The sequence below is a fragment of the Fukomys damarensis genome, unplaced genomic scaffold (genome assembly GCF_012274545.1).
Source record: "Fukomys damarensis isolate Sample0158 unplaced genomic scaffold, DMR_v1.0_HiC HiC_scaffold_37, whole genome shotgun sequence".
NCBI classification, from domain to species: Eukaryota; Metazoa; Chordata; class Mammalia; order Rodentia; family Bathyergidae; genus Fukomys; species Fukomys damarensis.
The window spans coordinates 44,810,396-44,823,443 of NW_022900949.1; the positions used below are offsets into that span (position 1 = coordinate 44,810,396).

Below are 13,048 nucleotides of genomic sequence, written 5' to 3' on the forward strand. Positions count from 1 at the left end.
TCTTGGCTGCAAGCCTGTGCTACTCTGTCATTTTATTGGGGAGCAATCTGCCCACCTTCTATAAAATAGCACCTAGTGGCCTGAGAATTCATTCTTCTGTGTTCTCTGAAGACTTACCTTTGTTTACTTGCACATTCATTGATGATCCCTCCCCCTCCCACCTGGACAATAGGACAGAGATTGTATTTTTATTGCAGTATTCATAGCACTTTGAAGAGTGTTTGGTGCAGAGCAAATACTCAGCCCATATTGTGAAATATGTGAACAAATGAATGAAGAAATGAATGGATGGATACAGTATATAATCTAGTGGTACACATAGCCAATAAAACAATACACAGACAAATACGAGCAACCATGGAATAAAGAAGGGAAGTGTGGAGGAAATGGGCATTTGGAGGGTGTAGGAAGACCTACTGTTATGGTTTATATTTTCATGTCTCCCCAAGCCTCAAGTATTCAGAGACAGGGCTTGCATAGGGTGATTGGATTAGGGGTGATATAGCTGTCTTGGTGTTAGGAGGTGGGGTCTGGCCAGAAGAGGTGAGTTACTGGGAGCATGACCTGGAAGAGTGTTTCTCTCTCCCTAGCTCCCCCTTGACTTTGCTTCCTGTTCACCATGAGGTAAGCAGCTCTTCCTCTGCCATGTTTCTCTACCACACCATCCTGCCTTGGAGCCAGCTGAATACAGAATGAAATATGAGCCAAAATAAACCTCTCCTCCTTTAAGTTACAGGGGCCAAGTATTTTGTCCCAGAAACAAAGAAAGTGACTAAGACAGATTTTGATACCAGAGAAATGAGATCATCGCTGTGATTGTTGCCTGGTCATGTGGCTTAGAAACCTATGAAAGTGGCTCATAGGAAGACAAAGGTTTGGATGTGCTGGCTGGAGAAGCCCTAGAATTCTGTAAGCCAAGCTTGATGAAAGATTTTGATTAAAGCTCAAAAGATGAGAATGCTGATAAAGCAGAAAGGAAATAACAGACTTAGGAAGTTTCAGTTAAGAATAAAGACTCCATTGGCAGTTGGACTTCAGGTTATGTGGGTTGCACTCTCGCAGGAAATTTTTCTACATCTTTCTCTTGTCCCGAGACTTTGTAGGAGCCTGGAATTAAAGGTGGTAGGCTACCCTGGTAGAGGCATTTTCAAAGCAGCCCAGCCCAACATTCAGTCTATAACATGGATACTCTTGGGGACATAACATGGATATTCTTTTAGCTAGATCTACATTGAAAATCAAGAGTCAACAGTATAATTGAGTGATTTTAAATTTTGAGTTTCACCAGAAAGGAAATTCCTAGAAAGTTGGACCCTGCAAACTTAGAGCAGAGGAGAACTTGGTTGCTAAAAAAATAAAAAAATAAAATAAAATAACATTAAAAAAGAAGTCAAGAGCTTTGAATCAGGACAATAAGAAGGATGCTTTGAGAGCATCAGAGGAAACAGCAAGATCCCACCTTTCAACCTCTAAAATGAAAGAGTTTGCTTTGAGAAAGGGGTGCCTTCTGAAGGAGAAACTAGGGAACTCATTCCCCAGTTTACCACATTCAGTCATCCAGACACTCAGATCTCAGTAGTCATGATGCAAAGGGCTTGGTTACTGCTGGAACCAGGATTACTGCTGAGGGTGACAGTTCTTCATCTTGTTTGGATGTTGGCTATCCAGGCATATGCTCTTTTGAAAGCTCACAGAGTTGTACACCTATGATCTGTGTACCTCAGTGTTAGGCAAATTTTATCTCAATAAAAACAGTACAACATCAGCATTGCCATCAAGAAAAGAAAATTATTTTTTAACTATAACTGAGTGGCAATATTCTTATACATATATGGGCCACATAAGTTCTCAGCTTGCATGGAGGCCACCTGAAGGCTGCTTGTGGCCAGTGCCTGGCTTTGCAGCTTCATGGAAGTCCTGCGTCCGTTCAAGTGAGATCTCTCAGGAAGAAAACTTGGGTCCAGAATGAACATGGATGAAGAGAAGAGAAGAATAGTTTTGAAAGGAGAAGTGACCAAGAGGTGCAAGAAATCAGCTTCTTCATACCAGAACATCCACTGACCTAAGGGACAAATGAGTGTGACAGTATGCCTAGGGCCTCAGGAAAATGACGCTCAACTGAGCACTTTTCTGTGGCTGGAGCCATCATAGAAGATTATTCCCACTTTGAGCTTGTATCTGCAGATCTGTGCCTGCTCAATTCAGCAGACAGGGAACATGGTGTTGGATCCTACAGCATACCATGAAGGCATCTATGTATCCCTTCTACTCACTCAGAACAGGTTCCAGCCACTGGAAACATAAGATACCCTTCTGTAACTATGAAGCTGTCAGTGTGTATGTTGGTAGCTACTTGCTTTCTCTGGATATGCCTTGGGAAGTCAGCACTAGCCCACCAGCCAGGAGAGGGCTGAGGAGACCAGATAGAGGCAGATAGTTGCATTTTCACTGCTTCAAGGTGAAGGACCAACAAGCAGAATAATTCTCCTGGAGGCTCTTCAGACCATCTATCTAAAGATAGACATGTAATCTCTGAGAGATTGTTGGTGCCCAAATTGAACTCTTATCCTAAACAAGTTTATGGAAGATGGGTACCTTCATTCATACACTTGTTTATTCATATATTGACATTTATTAGCCACCAGACACAATACTGAATGCAGTTATAATTTTGCAGGTATCATTGCTAGATCTTTCCCTTATTTATCTATATATTCAGCTTCAACAAAAACTATATAAGTGGTTTCCCTTTATCTAACTTTTTAACTAAACCCTCACACATGGGTTTATCATTTCCAACTCTAAGTTTCAGGCTTACTCAATGGTTTTCTTCACCAAATGATTCCCTCCCCCAACTTATATTTATTTTTTCTGTTAACTCTTTTAGCAAGAGGAAGACATTCAGTGTGGAAGATGAAGGAGAGAGGGATGCAGTTTCTTATGTCTGCCTTTCTTGCCTTTCTTTGGCTCTTTCCTCTGCATGTTAACCTGTGCAGAAGATAATGGCTAAGCATCCTTAGACTTGGGCACATCTTTTGTACAAGGCTTCTTCCATGAGTAGCTTCTCACTAGTTGTTCCCTAATTTGTGTTGCAGAACTGCTCTTCCTTCATTGCTTCATCTTTTTCACTAGGCTTAGTTGTCGTGTGAGTGGTGCTGCATGAGCAGAGTCTCTCAGGTAAGTTAACTGTCAGCAACAGTTTGAGAAACAAACTGCCTCAGATGAAGATTGCTTCGGTTGCTCTTATCCCTTCCAACAATATGAACAGAAAGTTAAACTGAATTCACTTCAGGATGCTGTACATGCTGGTTATATGCTCAACAGCCATTTTGGGACCTTTTATTTAGCATAAAAAATGCCAGGCATAGATCTTTGTACTTTAAAATGCTAACCTATTTGATTCTTCCAGCAGACTATTTTAATGAAGGGAAAATAGAGGAATAGATAGGGTAGGTAATTTTTTCAAAACACAGGACTGCAAAGGCAGGGCTTGACTTAAACTCCAGCTAGCTAATACTAAAGTCTGTGCTCTTACTAAGCTGTGTCTTGAAAAAGTAATATAGTAAAATTTTTTGTTTTAACTATTTTATGTAGATTGTTAGTGACTTGTAGCTGAAATTGTCCTAAGTGATGTAGATGATAAATAGGATTATTTTTTGAAGGAATGTTGATATGTCAATATGATACATGACTGTGGGGCTATGTTTTCAAAAATACAACTTTATATTGTCAGCTTTCCTATCAAAGTTTGGGTTTTCACAGACTAAAGCAATGAAATAATGCTTTACATGCACAAATGAATGTATTTAGGGTTTGCCTCTTAAGAACAAATGATGAAGTATAAGATGCTGTGTAGCTGTAAGTATAACTAAATCGGCTTGGTGACTGTTTTTACTACCATGTTCTGTTATTGAGCATCCATATGTGAGTTGTTTTTTTGTTTTGTTTTGTCTTGTTTTTTGGTACCGGGGATTGAACTCAGGTCCTTGTGCTTGTGAGGCAGGCCACCGAACCGCTGAGCTAAATCCCCGGCCCCATATGTGAGTATTTTTGAGAATCTGGTCCATTGTGTCTGGCAGAGGATTAAATTAAAACAAAATAATTCTTGTATAAAATCTTCCTGGACTGGAAAATTGCTTTTTATATTGCTGAATTTTTAATGGTTGGAAGATTTTTGTTTTCCAGAAGTCCAAATTTCTTAATTATATCAATAATAAGTTGATCAAAACAATAGAAGTGTTTGGCAATCACAGATTTTTTTTATTTCCTAATTGAAGGTTTCAGAACATTAAAAAATATTAATACAAAGCTAACATTTAAATTAAACTTTTGATTTCCAGTATATGCAGGATTCACAGTATCAAAGTGACCAACTGGAAACTTCAATTTATACAAATTAATCTGCAACCTACACAATAAAGGATCCAGTTTCTCAAGGATCACAATATCTGTAATATATATAACTTTGGGGGCTACTAGAATAAGGATTGAGAAGAACAGTGAATTATCCCCCAGGAAAAAAATCCTACTGTGAGACAAGGAAAGCCTGAGAGAGACTAATAAGCACAAAGCTATATTTGGGATGAGAAATTAAGCCTGACACCTATTCCACAGAATATGTGACAGCCCCCTTACCACCTTTCCCCCAAACAATCGCATGCTCTGCAGTGGCTGATTTGTATGGCCATTGTTGTGATCATGGGCAGGAAAGCTTTTTCTTAGGTTTCAACCCACAGTATGCCCATCTTTTAAAAGGAGAATTTTCTCTGGAGGCAGCAACAAAAAGTTTCCCTGCAGGTTTATGATGACTATCCCATCAAAGAAAGCCCCATGGTAGTGCTGCCTGTAATTCTGGGAGGCTGAGACAGAAGAGTTGCAAGCATGAGCTTTACCCTGGGCAACTTAGTGATTTAGTGAGACCCTGTCTCAAAATGAAAAGTTTTTTAAAGGGCTGGGGATATAGCTCAGTGTACAGGTTCTGGGTTTAATAAAAAAAAAAAGCTCCATTTTGGGGTGGCTGTGTGATACTATGTCAGTTTGGGGGGGGTCATCTCAAAGGAAGCAGAAAATAACTTCATAATAGATTACCTGTAAGCCAAGAAAGAAAGCCAGGAGAGAAAGGCAGAGAGATGCAGAGGCTGCACAGTCAGCTACCTTGGAGGAAAGCTTTGCAAAAAAAAAAAAAGCTTTGGCAAGAATTAAGTGTGGGAATTAAGTCTTCAAACATGACTTTCTGTAAAGTGGGGAGGTAACCTAGACAATTTAGTAAAGTAGAACTACTTGATAACTAAGTGAAGATCCATGCAGTGTGATTTTTACAACCCTGTGAGGGTCTCAGCCAGTTTCCTCTTTTGGTATGCCTGCTTGTTGCTGCCTAAACTTCTGCTGCTAGAAATTAATTCCCCTGATAGGAAGTTATATTCCTTATGAAATGCACATATTCTGAGAGATAATGAACGAGCCTTATATTCATTTTGGATTTAATGTATCCCTTGCATCTTTCCTTGAAATACAACAGATTTTAGTGGAGAAGGGGATAAAAAAAGTAAAAGGCTTTGTAACTCATTGTGTAGAGAATATGGTTCTTGGGATGCGAGTGTGGAGCAAAAGGCGTGACAGAGAAAGAGGAGAGTTTCTAAATGTTCAGACTCATTGCCTCAGTAATTCCATTTCCAAGTGGCGTGAAGTAAACATCTGTAAACAGTCATTATAGTAATATTTATCACACAATAAAAGGAAAGCCACTTAGCCGCCTAATCATAGGGCTATAGACACACACATGGAATATGATTTTACTGTGCAATATTGTCCAGCTATAAAATTATATTTCTTTGGAATTTTCACAAATACAAACAAATAGATATAGATATAGATATATATCATACATCTGTAGTATATCTCAGATATATGTGTAGTATATCTCAGATATCCAAAAAATAAACACAGGTATACCATACATACATATATAATAAGATCTAAAATAGGTAAAGAGCAGATCTATACAGACAACACTGTGTGTGTGTGTGTGTGTGTGTGTGTGTGTGTGTGTGTGTGTGTGTAGTATTTGGAGTAATATATTTTCTTTGATGATATTCTATATCCTCCATTTGCAAAAATAAATGAATATTGTGAATGGGGATTTAGTTCAGTGGCACCACTGTCTGCCTCACAAGTGCAAGGTCCCGAGTTTGATCCCTGGTACAAAAAAAAGAATATTTAGAGTGGATATATATATAAATACTGTTTCAAGGGGGAGGTGATTTCATATATTGTCGCTCTTTCTATGGCTGCTAGACAGACATTAATAGTTAGCATATCTGTCATGAGTCTGACTGGACCTATTGAAAACAGCTATCCTTCCCTCCTTAGAAGCAATATCTAATTCATCAGCCAAGTGACGACCACTTTTGTTTCTGAAAAAACCTGGATCTTTGACTGAACTTGAATCAGGGGGTCAACTTTTCAGAGTTGAATCTTACAAGAGTTCCTCATACTTCTAAGATGCTTTCCTCCTAAATAAGGGCCAATTATCACAGGAGAAGAAATCTAAATAAGTTAAGGGGCTTTTTTTTTTTTTTTGAACTGGGGATCAAATTTGGATCCTTGAGCTTTTGAGGCAGGTGGTGGAACCACTGAGCTAAATCCCCTGAAGGAGCTATTTTGTTATCTTCAGAGCTTGTGAAATTCTGGCATCCCAGGCTTAGGCTAAGATGACTGAAGGCTGGTAGCACTGTAATTTGGCATCAGCTGATATGCAGTTGCTCTCTCAGGCTGCTTAACTCCAGAAAAATTCAATTTAAATTTAAATTGTGAAACAATAAAGAAATATAAAATTTCCATCCAAAAGTGTAATCTAAACATCGTACCAGCTATAATATGCTCATCATAGATGTTTTCCATGACCAGATCTCTGCTAATGTGCATACATGGGGCAGAGTATCAGGATATATCCTTAGAAAGGCTCGCTATTTGCTTCCATTGTTCTACCTTTTCATATAGTGGGTGTCTTCTGTTGCTGTAGTAGTTCATATTCAAATAAATAATAATTTCAGAAACACTGAGAGTTGGTTGCCTTTCCTTGATTTTTATTTAATTTTTAAAAATGTAGATTCTAATCTTCATTACGAATTGCCTCTTTTTCAAAATAAAGTTTCATTTAAATATTAAAACATACAGTTGGCATTGTATTCTGTTTTGTAGCTTATAACCATTAATATCATTTCTGTTGATCTTTAAATTATTCCAGAGTTTGCCAGTAGAAACATATGTGAGGAGATAGACAGACAGACAGACAGATAGTTCAGTCTCAACCAGGAGACATTTTGCCCACCATAGAGGTTTGACATTGTCTCAGGATATTTTTGGTTTTCACAAACTAACCAGGGGTTGGAGTAGTGTGACGGAAAAGACTTTCCGGGATCTAGGGTTTTGAGGCCACTGATGCTGCTAAACAAACTACAGTGTATTAGACAGAAGTATCTGTTCTCAAATGTCAGTAGTGCTAAATTGAGAAACCCTGTTGTGTACAGGTGAGAAAATGATAAACACTTTAAAAATTACCATCAGGGTGAAGGGTATATGGAAATTTTATACTGTCTTTGAAACTTTTATACAAGTCTAGAATTGTTTCAGAATGTCAAAAAGTTTTAAATAGGTACAATTGGCAGTTTTAGTCTTTATACCACTGTTTGCAGCTTAGAGATAAAACATGACTCGCCCCTTGCTGGGAATATCAGTTCAGCTCAGTCATTGTCCATGACCTTTGGATCCATGGTCCACAGGGTCCAGAAGGGAAGATGGCAGAGGTCCAAGGGCCCACAGTCCTGTAACGCCATCTGCTTGCTCCACTGTGTGAGTGCCTCCTGACAAAGCCATGTTTAGCCAGAGAACTGATGTTCTCCCCTAAGCCACTCAGCAGAACTGGGGTTGGAAGTCCCTGTTGAAGAATTCATTCCTCTTCAGGCAGGGCCTCCTTTGCTGCCTTTGTCCCCTGGCTGCATTATGAATTTGCATCTCAGTTCCTCAACAACACTGTGAACTCCTCTGGGTCAAGAGCTCGGCCTTTTTCTATGTGTATGGGTTACTTACTAAGAAGACTAAGAAGAGATTAGGCTCTGGAGACATAAATGTCTCTTTCACGTCTTACTAGTTATGCAACTTTGGTCATATTATGGAAGATGTTCAAGCCCTAATTTTCTTAACTGTTAAATGGATAACAATACCACCTCATATACTTTAAATGACTTGGTACATGTATTGGTACAACAGTAACACATATTGAGAGATTAATACATTAATATTCATTCAATCATCCATTTATTCAGTAGTATTAGGATTATTTCTGCTCTCCCCATACCCTAGTCTTTGCATTAGGAAGATACAAATTATGTTTCCCAGTCATACACATGCTTCCTACAGCCCTGTATCTGAGTCTTACTGTTTCTGTTGTGTCGTTGCAATTTAAACACCTACTGAGAATCTTCATGTTCTGTGGCAGGCACAGTGACTTGGAATCTTTAATATTCTGTGTCTGTCCCTCTCCCATCTTATCTCATCCTACCTAACTGTCTTCTTCAATTCATTTGGTATTTCCAATGAGCCATATGTAAGATTAAAGGTTTTGTAAATTATTATTTTCATTCATTTCTCCTAAGAGCCCTGTGTAAAGTAGAGATTATGACTTTCCTTGCTGTACAATTTACATGGCTGAGACCACAGAATTATGAAGCAGTATGTTTTTCAGTATTTTTTTCCCTTGACTTTCTCAGAAATTACACATGTTGAAAGGGGAGAGCCCCACTATCTAGCTGGAGGTAGACTGCTGCCTAAGGACTAGATGCCACTCTTCTGTCTCGCTTTATTACACATTGAAGAAGCTAAAAGAGATGTGCACAATTGTGCATTTAGCCTTTCTCATTACCCTGTGCTAGGTTCCAGGGATATAAAAAACTGTAAAGTGCTTGCATGAGAAACTACCAACAGAGCTAAGAGACATCCTACAATATGGGAAAAAATTTTACCAGCTGCTCCTCAGACAAAGGTCTACTATCTAGAATACATAAAGAACTCAAAAAATAAGGCCCCTCAAATATAAAGATCCAATTCAAAAATGGGCATCTGAAATGAACAGACATTTCTCAGGCAAAGAAGTAAAAGCAGCAAATATATGAAAAAATATTCAACATCCCTGGTCATTTGAGAGATGAAGATGAAAACAACACGGAGATTCCACCTCACCCCAGAAAGAATGGCTGCTATCAAGAAATCAACCAGTAACAAAGTTGGTAGTGTTGTGGGGAAAAAGGAACACTTCTTCATTGTTGATGGGAGTGCAGACTGTTGCAACCACTGTGGAAATCAATATGGAGATACCTTAAACAACTAGGATTGGAAGTCCCATTTGACCCAGCTATTGCCCTGCTGGGCATCTTCCCAAAAGAATTAAAAGAATCACACCACAGTGATATATGTGCACCCATGTTTATAGTGGCACAGTTTGTAATAGCTAAAACTTGGAAACAGCCCAATTGCCCATCAACTGAAGACTGGATAAAGAAGATGTGTTTTGTTTTGTTTTTTAATAAAATGGAGTACTGAGCCATAAAGATTGAAAAACTAGAGATATTTATAGCTAAGTGGATATACATTGAAGACATTCTTAAGTGAAATTAATAGGGCAAATGTGTAAATACCATATAGTTTCTCTAGTGTGATAAACTAAAAGTGTAAATAGGGTCAAAATGTATAAGTGATATTTTGTAATAGGAAGAAAAGTTCTAAAGGTATTGGGCAAGTGGGAGGGGTAGGGGAAAAGTAAAAAGGGAAGAGAAAAAATAAAAGAAAAGGAAAAAATGGAAACAAAGTCTTTGTAAATAGGGAAGGGTGGAGCGGGGAAGGGAGGCTAGGGGAATGGGGGAAAAATAAGAACCAAGATATGTCATGTAAAGGTACAAGATCCCAATGATGAATGTAACTGTATTGTATATCTAAAATGTACCCATAAAAATATTTTAAAAAATAGAAAGTGCTTCATAAATAGCCCCAGTTTGTTTAGTGTCAGTTATCTTTTGTTGTGCAAAAAAAGCTCCCCAAACTTGGTGGGTTAGGGCTGGGGATTTAACTCAGTGGCATTGTGCCTGCCTTTAAGCACAAGGTCCTGAGTTCAATTCCCAGTACACACACACACACACAAAACCTTAGTGATTAAAACAATGATTTGTTGTTTTTATGATTCTAGGGGTTGTCATCTGCTCCATGTGATATTGTTTAAAGTCACTCCCATGTTTTGTTTTGTTTTTTTCTGGGAGTTTAGTGTGGGGGCCTAAGATGGCTTCACCATCGCATGGTGATCACAATGGGAGGTGATTAGGTAATAAGGAGTCTGGCCTGCACATCTTACAGTCAGTGCAGCTGTTGGCTCCCCAGACCTCTTTTCCTCCCAGAATTCTGATGCTTCAGAGCTTTTCACCATGTGGTCTCTCCAGTGTGATAGCCTGAACTTCTTTCCATGGTTGTTGGTTACCAAGGGAGTGAAAATGGAAGCTGTATGGCTTTGCTCCTCAAGGCTTACTTTGTAGAAGTCACACAGCATCATTTCTGCTGCATTCTATGGGCCAAACCAATTTTCCCAGCAAGTTCAGGAGATACCTCTTTATGTGAGGAATGGCGTAGGGATGGAAGAAATTGTTGTAGCCACACTTGAAAGCAATCTGTCATTCTCATTGTCCATTTACCTCCTTAACCAGAACAACAGAATTTTAGAACTAGAAGCTTTCTTAACTATCATCTGAATCAGCTCCTTCTATGGTCTGCTTGTTTTTCATGACTTCTAATATAATTACACTGTGGTGATGTAAGGTTCTGGAACCTTCTGCAAGTGATCTGCCTTCATGAGTAGATTGTTGCCCTTATAAAATAGGCCCAGGCAAAACTCTCTTCTACCTTGTGAGGACACAAGAAAGTATCATTCATAAACAAGGAAACTGGCCCTAACCACCAACCAAATCTGCTAGTGCCTTGACCTTGGACTTCTAAGCCTGTAGAATGATGAAAAATATGTTCGTGTAATATGCTCCTGTATAAGTTACCCAGTCTATAATATTTTGTTAGAATAGTATAAATGAACTAAGGTAACCCCCTAGTTTCCACAGTGTGTCCTCACCTGTACATGCACATATTGCTTCTGGCAGAGGACACCTTTCTGCTGAGTTTCTCTCTGATCCAAGGCTATCATTATAAGTCTGCAGAACACAAGTGTGCAGATGAAGGAAAGAATCTACTTTGCCACCTTCTGTTTCTATGCCTGGTACCTACTTGACTCTATTCCTGGGCTAGGCACTAAGGTTTAATAGTCTGGCCTCATTGACCAGCATTAACAGGCATGCCTTCCTCAACCATTGCTTTTACTTTATATTCTCAGCATGAACTGATGCTAGATTTTACTTCACATATAAAATGAAACTGCCCAGCTGTGGATTTAGCTCAGTGGCACCACACCTGCTTCGCAAGCACAAGGTCCTGAGTTTAATCCCCAGTATGGGGGGCGGGGAAACAAAAGGAACTTCCCAGAACTTACCTCATGTTTTAAAATGAAATCCAACACATTTATGTACATTTATATAATCTATTACATTACTGTACATTTTTCTAAAATTAACAGGCATCACTGTGAAATGTGTTGCTAGATTTGAAATGGAGCATGTAAACTATGAATTATTAATTTCCTGCAGGGTAATTATAAACCTAAAAAACAGGCTCATTTTCCTAGATCATTAGGGTATATTTTGGGTTATTTCCAGGCTCCTAGTTGGAGTATGGATATTTGCTTTGCGTCAAAGACAACATGTGTCATCAAATACAGTTGTGGGATTCCTTCCCTTCTCATAGAGGATGTTGGAGTCTTATGGAGGATTAAGAGAGATGAGAGGTACAATTATTATATTGATGATACCTTGAAGGCCATATATAAATTTCTGAAGAAGAAGTGGCAGAAAATTCTTCACCTGATTCCTGATGTATAGAGTAAATTATTGATGGAATAAAACCTCTTTCTCATTCTGGTAACATTTGCTATTTTTACAAATTTTCCACAGCAAATTTGTTTACTGTGAAAATTTGGAAAAGACTACACACAAAAGAGAAAATGTGGATCACTCATGATCTCACTTTTTGGGCAAAACTACTATTAAAAGTTTCAACTTTTAACATGCTCTTAAAAACATAAGACCAAGGCCAGGGATTTAGATCAGTGGTTCTGCCACCTGCCTCACAAGCCCAAGGACCTGAGTTTGATCCCTGGTACCAAAAAAATAAAAAAAAATAGAGTGATAGATCTAAACTTGATATGGAGAGGGGGGGCTGTTCTTTTAAAACTTGTAAAACAATTTTGAAAATCATACTTTTGTGAGGTTTTTGGTTTTGTCTAAGTGTAGCGGGAACATGTTTCTGTGTGGTTAAGTATCCTTTGACCATGCAGAGAAAGTAAATATCTCTCTTCTGTTTTAATAGGACAGTGACATTGAAGCGTTGGCCCGGTGTTTGGAGGGCGTCCTGGGTTGCACCTCTCTCAGTAAGTTTCTTCAGGTTCCAAACTGCAGTAATATGTACTGATTTCACAGCACTAGCCCAGAAGTATAAAGCTTGGGAGGAATCATAGATATTTTGCCCAGCCTCTTCATTTTACAGATGAGGAAAACTGAGGCGAATAGAGGTTGAGTATCTGGTTCATGGGCCAGGAAAGTGAAAGAAAATTTTTATTTTTTATTCTTATTTTTATTGTTGTTGTTATTATTATTATTGTTATTATTAGTGACCTTCAGTCTCCAAGAATGAAACCATTGAAATTTGGCAGCTCCTCTGATCCAGTGGTGGCCTGGCAGTGCGTAGTAAGATTTACAGTCCCCAGAAGAGGGATCTCTTCTACCTAACTTGTCTTGTAGATGCAGATTGTGTTCAGTCACGCTGAAAGGACCATCTCTCTGAAGGTCAGTCAGTTATTGGAAGAGATTTGGTTCGAAAAACAAAGCTTTTTTTTTTTTTTTTTTTTTTT

The 13,048-nt window shown here is 38.6% G+C and overlaps 1 protein-coding gene across 4 annotated transcripts in view; it reads left to right on the forward strand.

Moving 5' to 3' along the window:
- The window catches only part of Nek11 (NIMA related kinase 11), a 267,941-nt gene that overhangs the window by 157,535 nt on the left and 97,358 nt on the right, over positions 1–13,048 (forward strand). For all 4 annotated transcript variants that reach the window (XM_010625448.2, XM_010625451.2, XM_010625449.2 and 1 more), the window contains one exon: positions 12,508–12,568. In XM_010625448.2, coding sequence (XP_010623750.1) covers positions 12,508–12,568 — 61 coding nt within the window. The remainder of the gene's footprint in view (positions 1–12,507; positions 12,569–13,048) is intronic.